The 17892-nt window shown below is 40.1% G+C and overlaps 1 protein-coding gene across 1 annotated transcript in view; it reads left to right on the top strand.

Annotated features, from left to right (window-relative positions):
• CC2D2A (coiled-coil and C2 domain containing 2A) overlaps nucleotides 1–10467 on the top strand; it is a gene marked incomplete at its 3' end in the record, with an annotated part of 135600 nt that extends 125133 nt beyond the window's left edge. Inside the window, exons 34-38 of the mRNA XM_082838732.1 lie at nucleotides 1880–2014; nucleotides 6585–6707; nucleotides 7962–8020; nucleotides 8844–9021; nucleotides 10279–10467. Coding sequence (XP_082694858.1) covers nucleotides 1880–2014; nucleotides 6585–6707; nucleotides 7962–8020; nucleotides 8844–9021; nucleotides 10279–10467 — 684 coding nt within the window. The remainder of the gene's footprint in view (nucleotides 1–1879; nucleotides 2015–6584; nucleotides 6708–7961; nucleotides 8021–8843; nucleotides 9022–10278) is intronic.
• Between the last annotated feature and the right edge of the window lie 7425 nt (nucleotides 10468–17892).

Here is a 17892-nt window from a genome sequence, read left to right on the forward strand (position 1 = left end):
AATAAATGTTCATTGTAAAAAGAGAATCTAATAATACATAAGTATTCTGAATTAAAAGTTAAAGTCCTTCTTCAGGCTCTAACTCCCAATCCCACCCCCTCCTTGGGTGTACTCACTGTCAAGAGTTTAGTAAGTATCCTCTCAAATTATCTTCTATTCATTTACATAATTATAAATGTATATCAAATATTAATTACTGTATTAGAAATAGAAGTAGTATTCAGATATAATCAGCCTTCTAAATACTTAAAAGGCAATCTTAACTGACTCTAAAAAGAAAATGCAGTGACTACTTATTTCCATCAATAATCATTCTTCAGCCAATCATAAGATATCTTGCCATTTGCAATAACATGGATAGACCTAGAGGGTATTATGCTAAGTGAAGTAAGTCAGAGAAAGGCAAATAGTGTATGTGGAATCTAAAAAACAAAACAAATGAACAAACATAATGAAACAAACAGTCTTAGAGGGCTTCGCTAGTGGCGCAGTAGTTAAGAATCCACCTGCCAATGCAGGGGACATGCGTTCAAGCCCTGGTCCAGGAAGATCCCACAAGCCACGGAGCAACTAAGCCCGTGTGCCACAACTACTGAGCCTGTGCTCTAGAGCCCGCGACCCACAACTACTGAAGCCCGCGTGCCTAGAGCCTGTGCTCCACAACAAGAGAAGCCACTTCAGTGAGTAGCCCCAGCTCGCTGCAACTAGAGAAAACCTGTGCACTGCAATGAAGACCCAATGCAGCCAAAAATAAATTAATTTTTAAAAAAAAAGAAAAAAAAAGAAACATAGATACAGCAAAAAACACAGGTGGTTGCCAGAGGGGAGAAGGGGGGAATGGCGGGGGAGGAGGGGGGAATGGGGGGGAAGGAGGGGGGAATGGGGGGAGGAGGGGGAATGGGGGGAGGAGGGGGAATGGGGGGAGGAGGGGGGAATGGGGGGAGGAATGAGGGAGGAGGAGAGAAATAGGTGAGGAAGATTAAGTACAAACTTTTAGTTACAAAATAAATGTTACAGGTATGAAATATACAGTGTGGGGAATATAGTCAGTAATTATGTAATATCCTTGTATGGTGACAGATGATAACTAGACTTTTCATGATGATCAGTTTGAAATGTATAGACATTATCAAATAACTATGTTGTGTACCAGAAACTAACATAGTGTTGTAGGTCAATTATACTTCAAAAACAAATTCATACAAAAGAGATCAGATTTGTGGCTATCAGAGGCAGGGGATAGGGGGAAAGGGAATTAGATAAGGTAGTCAAAAGGTACAAACCTCCAGTTATAAGATATATAAGTTCTAGGGATGCAATATACAACATAATAAAGATAATTAACACTGCTGTATGTTATAAATGAAAGTCGTTAAGAGAGTAATCCTAAGAATTCTCATCACAAGAAAAAAAATTTTTTTCCTATTTCTTTTAATGTATCTGTATGAGATGATGGGTGTTCACTAAACCTACTGTGGTCATCATTTCTTGATGTATGGAAGTCAAATCATTATGTTGTACACCTTAAACTTATACAGTGTTGTACATCAATTATATTTCAGTAAAACTGAAAAAAAAAAACCCACAACATACCCCATTTAACTTAAAAAAAAAAAAAAAGATATGTCGGTTGAGTAACATGACCACTATTCCTATTTGGTCACTATATCACACTAGTTGCAGATGCAAGAATTTTGCAAAAATAAACTTTTGATTTTATTAATTCAGCATAATCTAGAACTGCAAAATAGTTTTCACCATTAGCCATGGGGTTTAGAAATTAGGGGTCCAACTAAAATAATGAACTGTCTATACAAACTACTCTTGACCCTAATAGCATAATTAATCGGAAACTGGTTTAATGCCTATTTTCCTTCAGGGTCCAACTGCCTATGTGCTAACTCGGGAGCAAAGTCACTATTTAATATGGAATCCCTGCAGTGGACATTGTTATGGACAATTTGATACATTCTGCCCCTTAAAAAGCGTGGGCTGTTTAATAGGTCCCGATAATGTAAGTATTACCATTTCCTCTTAAATGTGGTTGACTATTGCTTTTTTTAAATTGATCTACTGATTTTAATAATATTTTGTGTCAAAAAATTTTACATAAACATATATAATACCAATTAAAGAAACGCAGTGTCAAGCACAGTGGCAGAACTGTTCTAAATAAAAACTTCTGGTTGAATTAGTCACCTGATCTTCGAGAAGCAGAATGAGGTTAAAGAAAGAACTTAGGATTTAGATTCAGACGACCTGAGTTTGTACTCTGGCTTGTCCTGTTTTCCCTTCCAAAGTAAGAGTTTACAATGCCGAACTCATAGTGTTTTGAGAACTAAATGAGCCAAATTTATCACCTGAAAAGACTGTCTTTCTTTTCTTCCTTTTCTTTTTCTAAGAGATTCCCAGGTACCATCAGGTGATTCTGCTTGCACCCAGTTTGGGGGGCCATTTAACTATGAAGGGTACTCTATAAGGCGCTGGTTAAAAACACGAGTTATGGGATCACACTGCCTGAGTTTAAATTCCAACATCATCATTTACTAGTTATGTAAGCTTAGGAAAGTTTCTTAATCTTATACAGCATCAGTTTCTTCACTGGTAAAATGAAGGTATTTGTTAGTAATTACTTTACAGAGTAGTTGTGAGAAGTAAATGAGATAATCAATGCAAAGCAGCTAACATACAGTAGCAACCCTGTGTTGGCTACTGTGACTGTGTTTATAATCATTATCTACCTGAGTGTTCTCTGAACTTTATCTGTCAGAAAACTCATTTGAGCATATATCCCCAATATATGTATTTTTATTTATAAATTATATATGTATTTACTTATGGATCAATATATTATTTATATTATACACAGAAGAAACTCTTAAAATAAAAAGAAATAATTAGAAGATCTAATATTTCTTCTATTATGTCTGTGATGTGCACCCTACCTTGAAGACCACTGGTCTATGGGTTACTACTATAATTAGAGATAACATATGCCAAGCACTCAGCAAAGTACCTGTCTTTCATAGGTATTCAGCAAATGGTAACTATTATTAATTACAAGTGTGAAAAGAGCAGTGTAGTGTACAATTTGCATGTTATTATTTTTAATTAAAAGCAGTATCATAATCATAAATGATCTGCTAAGCTCCATCTATTAATACATGTAGAGAACCATCTTAAGGTCATATTAGTAATCAGGCAGAGTCAACAGGCATTGGAAAAGCCTACAGAGAACTCCATTCTTTGTCAAATTTATTAGTTCTCAAAACAATTACTGTATGGTTGACTAATTCACATAAAGCCCAAGTTCCGTGAGGAAGAAAGACCCCCTTTCCTCCTCTTCTAACAAGACAGGCAGCAGTGGCTCATGATGCCGGCCATCCCACATGGCAGCTGCTCTGAACCTGCTCTAAGCCTCGGCCACCCTCAGGAGAGGACCTCAGGCTCGCTTTGCAGGCCTGGCACTCTGAAACCTCAACTGCCCCTGCTCTACCACACCACCTCTTTGGACTGTTAGCCTTTTTCCTCCTTCACTCCTTTGCCAAGAAGTAAGTCTCCCCCTTCCACCCATGTTTGTGTTTCTACTCCTGTTCCAACACTTGGCTCCACTAACTGTCCCAACTTGGCCTCTATATGTTTTCTCTCTCCTTCTCCATCAATAGGCTCAGAAGTTCAACAATTCTAAAACATGCTTCTCCCAACCCGGCTACAGCCTAAACTACCATTGCCCCTCCTTCCTTTCCTTCCAAAATTCTTTAAATATTAATTATATGCCCTGCTTCCACTTCCTCAGTACACTCAGACTTTAACCGCCTATAATCTAGTCCCCTTCCCTGACCATTCTACAGAAATACCCTCTGAGAAGCACCATTGTCTTGCTAATGCATAAATAAATCCAATGGTTTACTCCATTCCTCACTCTCCTGTCCTTTTCTATGGCACGTGACACAACTAATCACCTCTTCATGGAAAAAAACACTTTCTCATCCTCGGTTTACTGATAAAGGACTGTTGATTTTCATTTCTCTGCAATAGTTCCCTAGGTTTCTTCCACTGGCTTTTCTTTCCACACCTTAGAAGTAAATTTTCCTGAAAGTTCTACATTTAGATTTCTTGCAGAATCACACATTATTTATTATATCTCTATCTAGTTTATCCTGGCAAGAAAAGTCACAATTCTGTCACTAGCCCCAGAATCTTTGGGTCCTGAATTTTCAACTGTTTGCTAGACACCCAGATGCTTTACCAAAATCACAAACTCAGGCCATCCACAACTCGTATCATTTCTCCTTTATCTCTAAAAAGAGCTCCTCCTCCTGGCCTTCCTACTTCTGTGGATATCAGTTACCCAGATTCAAACCCCAGAACTGTCCTTGATTTTCCCCCTCCCTCACTTCCTCCTACTTCAATCCGTTTGATACCAACTCATATAGATTCTACCTCTTCTGTTTCCAGGTCATATCATTATTGTTTCATCCTGCATTACTATAAGTAGCCAACTAAATAATTTGTCTCCAATTCAGTCCATTATTTGGTACACTGATACCTGTTACTGAATTTCAGCTTTCATCATTCAATGGCTCAAAAAGTACTGAGGGTACCTCACTGTATACAGATTTAAAAATAAATGTCTCACTTATGAAAGCCCTATGTAACCTGACTTCTTTTTTTCCAGTGCTATTTCCCACTACTTTCTGCACATTCCCTACCCTACAGCCAAATTATAGTTCTTAAAGACCTTGCCTTCTTTAAATGACTTGCCCCTACCCCCTGCTGTCTAATCTCGAAAGAGCAAGGAATATTCCTGTTAAAATAGAAGGAAATTATGTCACTCATCTGCATAAAACACTCCAGTGGCTTCCTGGCTCACTCAACAGTCAAAGCCTCAATCTTTAAAATGGCCCACAAGGCCTTCTATGATCTGACAGCTGCCCTGCCCCCATCATCTTCTGCTGATCTCTTTCTTGCTCTAATTTGCTCACTCCTCTGAAGTCACTTTGTCTTCTTTGCTGTCCCTCAGACACACTGTGCATCTGCTATTTCCTCTGCATAGATGACCCTTCCCCTGACCAGGTATCTTCATTAATTTCTCCCTCACTCCTTCATGCTCTTTCCAGTGAAAACGTCTCTGCCTACCCTAAAATTTCACCTCTTCCTGCAGTTTTCTCCATAGCCCTTGTAAGGTTAGCTTTTGCCACAACAAAATACCAAAAACCCATCCCCAAAAGAAATGGCTTCAGACAATTATTCTCATGGATCTGAGTCAGCTGGGATGGTTCTGCTGACCTAGGCTGGGAGAGCCCTGCTTCATGCCTTTTTATTCTGGGACTCAGGGCAATGACAATTGGCAGAGGCACAAGAGGGCAAGCAGGAACACACAGGGCTGCTTAAGCTTGGACACAGAAGTCACATAATGACACTGCTATCCCATTCTACTGACCAAAAGTCAAGAGGCAAGGAAATACATTTCTGCCCTTTTAGTGGGAGTAACTGCCAAGTAACAGGGCAAAGGCTGCGGGTATAGGAAGGGGTGAGGAACTGGGGCCAGGGATGCAATCTACCACATCTTGTATCATCTGATATCCCATGTATTTGTTTGTTTGCACTGTCTTTTCCTTAGCTACTGCATGCTGGTAGAAACTATGTTTCATTCACAACTTTATCCACAGTGATTAGAACTGAGACTAAATATAAGGTACTTGATTATGTTGAATGGACAAATTCACCACTCACGCACACAGTTACTCAATATGCCTACCACATGCCAACCAGGAGCTGTGCTGGATGCTAATGATACAATGGTGAATAAAGCACATGGCAAATGTCCTCAAGGCAACATCTAATAGTCTAGTGAGATAAACAACTATAAATAATGATAAATACTAACAACAGTAATAAAATAGCTAACAATTATTGAGTACTTACTATGTACCAGGCATTGTTCTAAGAGGTATAAATGTATCAACTCATTTAATGTTATCATCATCCTTATGAGGTTAAGTACGACCATCCCACTTTTACAGAGGAGGAAACTGAGGCATACGGTAATTAAACTGTCCAAAGTCACACAGTTAGTAAACGCTGGAGCCAGAATTCAAATGCAAGTGGTCTGGTTCCAGAATTAATATGCTACAGTGCCTCAATAAGACAGGTGCTATCTCAGAGGTTACAGAGTGCTGTGGAAGGAAAGAGATGGACACCTACCACAATTAGGAGGCTGGGAAGAGCAAGGTTAGGAAAGGCTAGCCCGAGAAGGGAGTAGCCTTGTCTGTCTTCTTCCAAAAGATTCTAAGTGTCTTATCACCAGGAACTACCTTATTTCATCAACCTACAATTAATCGTAAGGTGCACCTCAACTGCAGGTATAAAAAATGTTAAAAAAAAAATGGCTGGTGACAACTATATGATGCCACTGATCATAAAGTGCTTATCAGTCTTAAAAATCAAAATGACAAAAAATGTGCAAGCTACATGTTCCCTTTCTGTCTCTCTCTGCTGTGTCTCTTTATATAACATACATACACACACGTATACACATACATCTGCTACCATATATGCTAATGTAGTCTTGTCTTTTTTAGATTTGGTTTAATATTCAACAATATGATTCCCCATTAAGGATGAATTTTGATGTCACCAAGCCCAAGCTATGGAAATCTTTCTTTTCAAGAAGGCTTCCATATCCTGGCCTTTCCAGTGTTCAGGTATAATTTTTTTATTAACAATTAAATGTAGATATAGAAAGTGAGGAATGTGATGTCGTTATATTGGGTAGCCAGATATATTTTGACCCTTAGTTCCACTCCTAGATATTTAGTCTAGAATAATATTTCATTTTCAAAGTTAGTTAAGCCCAATAAGAAAGACCATCATATCATGAACCAGTACACAAATATGTGAAAGAGTAAGTTTTGATACAGAGTCCCATGACCCAAAAGAATACCACAAAATATATTTCATTTAATTTTTTCAATGCTGGTCTCAATTCACTAAATTAATTTCATCACTGCTATTGAAACCTGAAATCAAACTGCAGGGCATGATCCAGGAGGGGCTCATAACATTAATTTAGAGGGTCCTGGACAGTAATAGATTATAAATAGTAAGCATGAGAACTGTTTACTAAAACTTTAAATGTGATAGCTATAGATATATAGATACTGTGTGTGTAATATAAAATGTATTTTTTACTGTGGATCAAACCTTTCCAAAAGAAGTTTTAAGAAAAATCACCCTAGAGAAATTCTCCCATGTATACAAGGTAACATAACAATTTTCATAGGAGCACTGTTTGCAAAAGCCTAAAACTGGAACAACAGAAGAGATAAATTATGGTATATAGTAGAATATTTTATAGTAGTTACACAAATGAATTAATATTCATGAATATTAGTAAGCACACTGAAAATATGTATCTGCTATTCTAAATATAATGTTAAGGGAGAAAAAATGGCATGTTTACAGTATAAAATTATTACATAAATTTCAGAAAACATGCAGTACAATATATTGTTTAGGGATACATACATCTGTAGTTAAATCATAAACACATTTCACTAATTTGCCTATCTCCACTGACTATAATGTAAACACCATGAGAGCAGGGATTTTATTCACAGCTCTGTCCCCTTCACTTGTGTAAGTAAGTGCCTGGCACACAGTAGGTATTCAGTATATGTTGAATGAAAGAGTGCTAAAAAACAAATTCAGATCATGATTACTTCTGTGACAGAAAAGGGTGATAAAATAGAGAAAGAACCACAAAGCATTATAATTTGTGATGCTTTATTTAAAGTAGGTCTTGGGTATATTTGCATCTGTTACATTATCCTCGATGTCTAACTAACTGAATGTCTGAGAGTTCATAATTTTAAAAAAAAAATTAGGAAAGGATGTATAGCTATTGAAATTAAGTGTAACTGATTTCTAAAATTCCTGAACTATTTTTTCTTTTATAGCCAGAAGAGCTAATTTACCAGCGCACCGACAAAGTGGCTGCAGCTGAACTACAAGACAGGTCACTTGATATCTATAAATGCATATGCAGTCTGTCACTAGGAGTGTTAATATCCAACTAAACAATTTTCCACCTGGATCAATGTAAAATAATTTGGGCAATTAAACTTTAATTCATGTTTATAGATGCAAAGTACAAATGTGATCTCTAAATCCCAAGGCTCAAAAGAAGGCTTTAGCATCAGCATGGTGTGAGACATACAGCAGTGAAATCCAGCAATGATAGGTAGTTCTCCAAAAACTTTACCTCAGGTTAGAGTTCAACGTCATGTTATTTATGGGTCTTGTTCAGACAGTATCATAACCCTCAGCTTAAATATGCCTATTTTGTCCAATTAGTGCTTAAGTGAACTTCAGCTATTTTAAAAACCTAACACATGTACAAAGCGAGTAAGAGCCTATTTGAGCCCCAATAATACTTATAATGCTGTAAAATAGAACTTATTTCCCCAGTTTCACACGTGTGGAAACTGAGGCTCAGAGAGGTCCACATACTTGTCAAGTGTTAAAGGGGGCTTCTGAGCCCAGCCAGACCTTTCTAGTTTCAAAGCCTGTGTGCCCTTTCTACTGTCTCAAGCTGTGTGAAGAGCAGCATGTCAAGCTGCACAAGATTAAATGTGACCCTTTTTAAGGTATTATTACTAAAAAATACCAATTTACTCTCAACTGCAAATTTCAAATACAGCCTTATTTGGGATCCTAAGAACAACAAATTCCCCCCAAAAATCTTGTTTCTTCTAATAGTTTCAGAATACTATTTTTTATTTTTGTTTACAAGGGAAAAGTCAAGTCACCAAAAAATGGAACTTATCTTTAATAAACAGGATTGAAAAAATACTAAAAGAAAAAATCATGGACTGGAGGCCTCGCCATCTGACTCGGTGGAATAGATACTGTACCTCTACTCTGCGTCATTTCTTGCCTCTATTAGAAAGAAATCATGGAGAAGATGTGGAAGACGACCACAGAGCAGAACTGCTGAAACAGCTAGGAGACTACAGGGTAAGTAGTTCATTTTAAATTGGAAATTGCTCAGTACTACGGGTTTTTGGAATCAAAATGCCTAAATTACTCCCCAAAGTACACAGATGAAGCAGCACAGACTAAAAACTGTGATTAGAAGTTCAGATCTCAAGAATGAACCTACCATTAAAGAGCAAAATGCCTCTATAAAACCAAAACACCACCTTTTTTTGTAGGAGGGTCCTATGAAAAATAATATCTTTTATAAAATTGTAAGAGCATTAAATAAAATGAAAATATCTGGCTAAATCATGTTAGACTCAACTGAGCCTAAAGACGAAACCAACCATTCTTGGTCAGATTTTTTTTTTAAAGGATATTTTATACTAATTGCTTTTCACTGCTAAGAAAAATTCTCATTAATAGGCTTTCTCTACTGCCTGTCAGTAGTGCTGTGTGTTCACATCCTTTATCTGGATCCTAAAACCTAGAAAGTAGTCTCAAACTAAAACAGTAAGCCTCACTGGCTAAACAGTATGAAATCAAGTTGTACATTTAATTCTACTCACTGACTAAAAATTACCTTTACCTTATAAGGCTCATTTTTCAGCTGGGATGTTTTCAATTCAAGTAACAGAAAACTTACTTCAAACAAGCTTGAACATTAACAACTTATGGGCTTATTTAGGTAAAAGTTAGGGGTGAGTAGCTATCAGGGCTATACCACATGTCTGCAAGTCTTCCCACTCTGCCCTCCTCCATATGGTGGCATCACCCACAGGATGGCTTTTCTTGTGGTAGCAAATGGCTGGAATAGTTCCCCAGCAGGACTCACATCTGCACACATATTGCTCTGAGCAGAACAGAGCATCTGCGTGCCACTATCCCTTTCAAGTTTCCTAGATTATACATTCTTTTCTGTAGATCAACACTGAGGCCAAGGGGATAGAAGGTATTAACTTAACCTAGGTGCCTGGAATTGCACGGGCTTCTATGCAAACTTGGGGCTATTAGGAAGAAAGAAGGAAACACTGGAGAGTGGCTGGGTGACTAACAGGTGTCTTAAACACCAAGTCAGTATGTTAGCAACTAAAATTGACATTTAGCCTCTCTCCATTTTCTATATTGCTAATATATAGCTGGACAGGAAAACAAAACTAAATAAATGACTTTAAGATCCAAAAGGAAGACTTCCTATTACGAATATTAAGAACTGTACGTACTTACTTAGGGAAAAAATACAGTGAAAACTTCACGTTCACTAATGATTAAAAATTTTGTTTTGCTTTCCTTCAGTTCTCTGGATTTCCCCTTCACATGCCATACTCTGAAGTGAAGCCTTTAATTGAAGCTGTGTATAGCACTGGAGTACATAATACTGATGCGCCTAATGTTGAATTTGCTTTAGCTGTATATATCCACCCATATCCCAAAAATGTTTTGTCTGTTTGGATCTATGTTGCCTCCCTTATACGCAACAGATAATTTTTTCATTGTATGTTTTATATCATGTAAAAATGATAATTAAGATATGAGAATATTTTTTAAGTGCTCTTGATCAAAGGGAAGAAAATACTTACAAATAATGAAATAAAATTATCATTATTTTCAAAATATGCAAAATAAGTTTTTATTTAGTAGTCTGCCTTGTCTCTGCCACTTTGACCCTAAATTCAACTGTGACAACTCAAGAGTTCCCGCTTACCCTATGAGCTTTATTCCTCTATGCTTTTGTACCTGCTCACCTCCTATCTAGAATGCTCTTCTTCTTTGCCAGTAAGACATCCCATGCTCTTAGACTGGAAGAATATTGTTAAAATGGCCATACTACCCAAAGCAATCTATGGATTTAATGTGATCCCTATCAAATTACCCATGACATTTTTCATAGAACTAGAACAAATAATCCTAAAATTTATATGGAACCACAAAAGATCCAGAATTGCCAAAGCAATCCTGAGGAAACTGAACAAAGCAGGAGGTGTAATCCTCCCAGACTTCAGAAAATACTACAAAGCTACAGTAATCAAAACAGCATGGTAGGGGCTTCCCTGGTGGTGCAGTGGTTGAGAGTCCACCTGCCAATGCAGGGGATATGGGTTCGTGCCCCAGTCTGGGAAGATCCCACATGCCGCGGAGCGGCTAGTCCCGTGAGCCATGGCCGCTGAGCCTGCGCGTCCAGAGCCTGTGCTCCGCCACGGAAGAGGCCACAACAGTGAGAGGCCCGCGTAACGCAAAAAAAAATAAAAAAATAAATAGCTATTAAAAAAAAAACAGCATGGTATTGGCATAAAAACAAGACACATAGATAGAATAGAGAGACCAGAAATAAACCCATACACCTATGGTCAATTGATCTTTGAAAAAGGCGACAAAAATATACAATGGAGAAAAGACAGTCTCTTCAGCAAGTGGATGCTGGGAAAGCTGGACAGCCACATGTAAATCAATGAAGTTAGAACCCTCCCTCACATCATACACAAAAATAAACTCAAAATGGCTTAAAGACTTAAATGTAAGTCGTAATACCACAAAACTCCTGGAAGAGAACACAGGCAAAACATTCTCTGATATAAATCACAGCAATTTTTTCTTAGATCAGTCGCCCAAGGCAAAAGAAATAAAATAATAAACAAATGGGGCCTAATCAAACTTATAAGATTCTGCACAGCAAAGGAAACCATAAACAAAACAAAATGACTACCTATGGACTGTAAGAAAACATCTGCAAATGGCGCAACCAACAAGGGCTTAATTTCCAAAATATACAAACAGCTCATACAACTCAATATCAAAAAAACAACACAATCAAAAAACACGAAGACCTAAATAGACATTTCTCCAAAGACATGCAGATGGCCAACAGGCACACGAGATGCTCAATATCACTAATTATTAGAGAAATGCAAATCGAAACTACAATGAGATATCACCTCGCACCGGTCAGAATGGCCATCACCAAAAAGTCTACCAATAAATGCTGGAGAGGGTGTGGAGAAAACAGAACCCTCCTACACTCTTGGTGGGACTGTAAATTGGTACAGCCACTATGGAAAACAGTCGGGAGGTTCCTTAAAAAACTAAAAATAGAGTTACAATATGATCCAGCAATCCCACTCAATCCCCTGGCATATACCCAGAAGAGACGAAAACTCTTAATTCAAAAAGATACATGCACATCAATGTTCACAGCAGCATTATTTACAATAGCCAAGACATGGAAGCAACCTAAGTGCCCACCAACAGAGGAATGGATAAAGAAGATGTGGTGTACATACATATACAATGGAATAATTACTCAGCCATAAAGGAGAATGAAATATTGCCACTTGCAACAACACAGATTGACCTAGAGATTATCATACTAAGTAAAAGACAAATATTATATATCACCTATATGTGGAATCTTAAAATTAATACAAATGAATTTATTTACAAAACAGAAACAGGCTCACAGACACAGAAACCAAACTTATGGTTACCGAAGGGTAAGGTGGGGGAGGGATAAATTAGGAGTATGGGATTAACAGATATACACTACTATATATAAAACTGATGAAGAACAAAGACCTACTGTATAGCACAAGGAACTATATTCAGTATCTTGTAATAACCTATAATGTACTGTATTGTAATGTACCTGAAACTAACATAATATTGTAAATCAACTATATTTCAATTAAAAAAAGAGAGACGGACTTCTCTGGTGGTACAGTGGTTAAGAATATGCCTTCTAATGCAGGGGACGTGGGATTCGATCCCTAGTCAGGGAACTAGATCCCACATGCATGCCGCTACTAAGAGTTTGCATGCCACAACTAAGGAGCCCACGAGCTGCAACTAAGGAGCCCACTGGCCGCAACTAAGAAGCCCACTGGCTGCAACCAAGGAGCACACGTGCTGCAACTAAAGGAGCTGGTGAGCCACGACTAAGGAGCCCAAAAGCCACAACTAGGGAGTTTGCCTGCGGCAACTAAGACCTGGTGCAACCAAAACTAAAATTTAAAAAAAAGAGAGATAGGTAATTAGGGAGTTAATTAGATCATAAGGATATAGCCCTCAAGATGGGATTTAGTGCCCTTTAAGAAAAGACAGGAGAGAGCTTACTTCCCCTCTATGCCATGCATGGATACAACGAGAAGATGGCTGTCTACAAGCCAAAAAGAGTCTTCATTAGACAGTGGATCTGCCGAAACCTTGATTCTGGACTTACCAGGCTCTTGAACTGTGAGCACCAACACAGTTGTTGTTTAAGCCATCCAACTTATGGTACTCTGTTACAACAGCCCAAACTGATGAAGCCAAAGTCAGATAATACTAAAAGGAATTAAAGGTATGTACTGACACGGAAAGATGTACACAAAATAGAAATATGTAAAACAGGATTTCTCAGTAGCGGCTCTGTTGACATTCTGGGCCAAGTAATTACTTGTTGCGAAGGTCTTTGTAGGATGTTTAACAGCATCCTTGGCACCTACGCACTAGCTGCCAGTTGCATTCTTCCCCTCTGCCAAGTTGTGACAACCAAGAATATTTCCAGTCATTGCCAAATGTCTTCTATGGGATAAACTGCCTCCAGCTGAGAACCACTGATGTAGCTGGAATACAGTCTCACTTAAAAGCAAAATACAGTCTCACTTAAAAGCAAAACAAAACAAAAAACATAAAGACAGAAGAACCAAGTTAAGGAAATTTTACCTTTATTCCCTTATGCCTTTCCCTATCAATTTATGATTATGTGTTTACATGCCTCTGATATTTATACTATGAACCCTTCAAAGGAGAATTCAAGGTCTGACCCATAATAGTCATTACCAATATAGCAATATAGAGACAGGATAGTTGAGTGGTTAAGAGCATGAGCTTTGGAGAAATACTAGTTCTGCCACTTACTAGCTGGGTAATCCATGGGCAAGTTACTTAACCTCTCTGTTACTTAACTTTCCCCATATATAAGATTGGGATGATCACATTACCAACTTCATCACATTGTTGTACTGATTTTAAAAGTCAGTATATTTAAAGTACTTAAAACACTACCCAGTACGTGGCACTTGATGTATGTCAGGTAACACAAGGCATTTTACTTGTTGCCTCTTATTCTAAAAACAGTTTCAATATTTCATAAAATCCATCACAAAGCTCAATATAAATTTAAACCAAGTGTATATATTGTTTCATTAACCATTAACTATCCACAGAGGTGTGGCCAAGACGGTGGAATAGGAAGACACTGAGCTCACCTCCTGTCACAGGCTCAGGAAAATTACAACTATTTACAGAGCAACCATCTATGAGAACAACTGACAGAAAGATTTTCCACAACTAAAGATATAACGAAGGACCACAATGAGATGGCTAAGGGGGTCGGAGACACAGTAGGGTCAAGACCCACACCCCTGGGTAGATGACCCACAAATGGAAAGATAATCTCAATTACAGAGGTTCTCCCCAAGGAGCAAGGGGTCCAAGCCCCACATTGGGCTCCCCAGCCCAGGGGTCCTGCACCTGTAAGACGAGCCCCTAGAATGTCTGGGTTTGAAGGCCAGTGGGGTTTGCATATGTGAGAGACAAGTGGGCTCCACTCTTAAAGGATACACACAAAATCTCCATCACTCCAAGTCCCAATGAAGAAGCAGTAATCTGAAAGACATCTCGGTCAGACAAACTTGCTGATCCTGGAGAGACTCCCTGAGAGGTAGGAGGGAACTGGGACTCCCCACACAGACATAAACACTGGGGGCGCCATTTTGGGGAGCTCATTCTACCATTAGGACACTAATGGTGCTGGTAAGCACCATTCTGGAGTACTCTCTCTAGTCTATTAGTGCAGGGGGCTTAACAGCACACCTGGTATTGGACCACCACCACCACCAGGTACCCCCAGCCCCTGAAGCCAGCACCAGCGCCAGGACCCCCTGGAACATGCAGCTTGCCTTCGTAGACTCAGCCACAACAACCAATGAGCCAGCAGCCACCACACAAGGCAAGGCCCAGCAGCCAACTGAGCCAGGGGCCAGCCCCACCTACCACACACCCAAAGTAGTCAGTCCCACCACAACAGAAGGGCCCACACAGCCCACAAAGAGGACACCCCCAGAACATATAGCACTAGTGAGCAGAGGGGAGGGTGCTGCTGGGCCCCATTAAATGTCTCTGACAGAAGGCCACTTCTCCAAGATCATAAAAGCTAAGTGACCTACTAGTTACATAGAAATAAACAGAGAATTAGGCAAAATGAAGAGACAGAGGAATATGTTCCAAATGAAGAAAAAAGACAAAACCCCAGAAGAAGAACAAACCAAAGTGGAAATAAGCAATCTAACCCATAAAGAATTCAAGATAATGATCATAAGATGCTCAACAAACTCAGGAGAAGAATAGATGAACACAGTGAGAAGTTTAACAGTTAGAAACTGTAGAGAAAAATAAACAGAGGTGAAGAATACAATCAAAATAAAAAATACACTAGAAGGAATCATCAGATTAAATACAGAGGAACAGTCAGTGAACTGGAAGACAGAGTAGTGGAAATACCAAACCTGAAAAAAAAAAGAATTTAAAAAAATGAGAAAGTTTAAGAACCTCTGAGACAACGTCAAGTGCACTAACATTCACATTATAGGGGTTCCAGAAGAAGAAGAGAAAGGGGCAGAGAACTTATTTGAAGAAATAATAGCTGAAAGCTTCACTAACCTGGGAAAAGAAACAGACATTCAGTTCCAGGAAACAGCGAGTCTCAAAGAATATGAACTCAAAGAGGTCCACACCAAGACACATTATAATTAAAACGGCAAAAAATTAAAGATAGAGAGAATATTAAAAGCAGCAAGAGAAAAACAGCTAGATACATACAAGGGACCTCCCATAAGACTATGAGCTGACTTTTCAGCAGAAACCCTGTAGGTCAGAAGGGAGAGAACTGATGGAAAGAAAAAAACTTTAAACCAAGAATATTCTATCTGGCAAGACTATCCTTCAGATTTGAGGGAGAGATAAAGAGCTTTACAGATAAGCAAAAACTAGAAGACTTCAGTACCACTAAAACAACTTTACAAGAAATGTTAGGAGGCTTCCGGGAAGATGGCGGAGGAGTAGGACGCGGAGATCGCCTTCCTCCCCACAGATACACCAGAAATACATCTACACGTGGAGCAACTCCTGCAGAGCACCTACTGAACGCTGGCAGAAGACCTCAGACCTCCCTAAAGGCAAGAAAACCCCCAGGTACCTGGGTAGGGCAACAGAAAAAAGAATAAACAGAGACAAAAGGATAGAGACGGGACCTGCACCAGTGGGAGGGAGCCATGAAGGAGGAAAAGTTTCCACACACTAGGGAGCCCCTTCGCGGGCGGAGACTGCAGGTGGCTTAGGGGGAAAGCTTCAAAGCCCCGGAGGAGAGCACAGCAACGGGTGCGGAGGGCAAAGCGGAGAGATTCCCGCACAGAGGATTGGTGCTGACCGGCACTCACCAGCCTGAGAGGTTTATCTGCTCACCCGCCGGGGCGGGCGGGGCTGCGAGCTGAGGCTCGGGCTTCGGTCGGAGCGCCAGGAGAGAACTGGGGTTGGCGGCGTAAACACAGCCTGCAGGGCGTTAGTGCACCGCTGCTAGGCGTGAGGGAGTCCGGGGAAAAGTCTGGACCTGTCGAAGAGGCAAGAGACTTTTTCTTACCTCTTTGTTTCCTGGTGGGTGAGGAGAGGGGATTAAGAGCGCTGCTTAAAGGAGCTCCAGAAACGGGCGCGAGCCGCGGCTAACAGCGCGGACCCCAGAGACGGGCATGAGACGGTAAGACTGCTGCTGCCGCCACCAAGAAGCCTGTGTGCGAGCACAGGTCACTATCCACACACCCCTTCCGGGGAGCCTGTGCAGCCCGCCACTCCCAGGGTCCCGTGATCCAGGAACAACTTCCCTGGGAGAACGCACGTTGCGCCTCAGGCTGGTGCAGCGTCACGCCGACCTCTGCTGCCGCAGGCCCGCCCCGCACTCCGTGCTCCTCCCTCCCCGCCGGCCTGAGTGCGCCGGAGCCCCCGAATCAGCGGCTCCTTTAACCCCGTCCTGTCTGAGCGGAAAAACAGACGCCCTCCGGCGACCTACACGCAGAGGCAGGCCAAATCCAAAGCTGAGCCCCTGGGAGCTGTGAGAACAAAGAAGGGAAAGGGAAATCTCTCCCAGCAGGCTCAGAAGCAGCGGATTAAAGCTCCACAATCAACTTGATGTACCCTGCATCTGTGGAATACATGAATACACAACCAGTCATCCCAAATTGAGGAGGTGGACTTTGAGAGCAAGATTTATGATTTTTTCCCCTTTTCCTCTTTTTGAGTGTATGTGTATGCTTCTGTGTGAGATTTTGTCTGTATAGCTTTGCTTCCACCATTTGTCCTAGGGTTCTATCCATTCGTTTTTTTTTTTTCCTCTTAATAATCATTTTTTTATTTTAATAACTTTATTATATTTTATCTTATTTTATTTTACTTTATCTTCTTTCCCTTCCTTCCCTCCTTCCTTCCTCCCTCCCTCCTTCCTTTCTTTCTTTCTACTTCTACTAATTCTTTCTTTCTACTTTTTCTCCCTCTTATTCTGAGCCGTGTGGATGAAAGGCTCTTGGTGCTGCAGCCAGGAGTCAGTGCTGTGCCTCTGAGGTGAGAGAGCCAACTTCAGGACACTGGTCCACAAGAGACCGCCCAGCTCCACATAATATCAAACAGCGAAAATCTCCCAGAGATCTCCATCTCAACACCAGCACCCAGCTTCACTCAACGACCAGCAAGCTACAGTGCTGGACATCCTATGCCAAACAACTAGCAAGACAGGAACACAACCCCACCCATTAGCAGAGAGGCTGCCTAAAATTATAATAGGTCCACAGACACCCCAAAACACACCACCAGACGTGGACCTGCCCACCA

The sequence above is a fragment of the Leucopleurus acutus genome, assembly GCF_964270905.1.
Source record: "Leucopleurus acutus genome assembly, chromosome: 4".
In the NCBI taxonomy this organism is placed as follows: domain Eukaryota; kingdom Metazoa; phylum Chordata; class Mammalia; order Artiodactyla; family Delphinidae; genus Leucopleurus; species Leucopleurus acutus.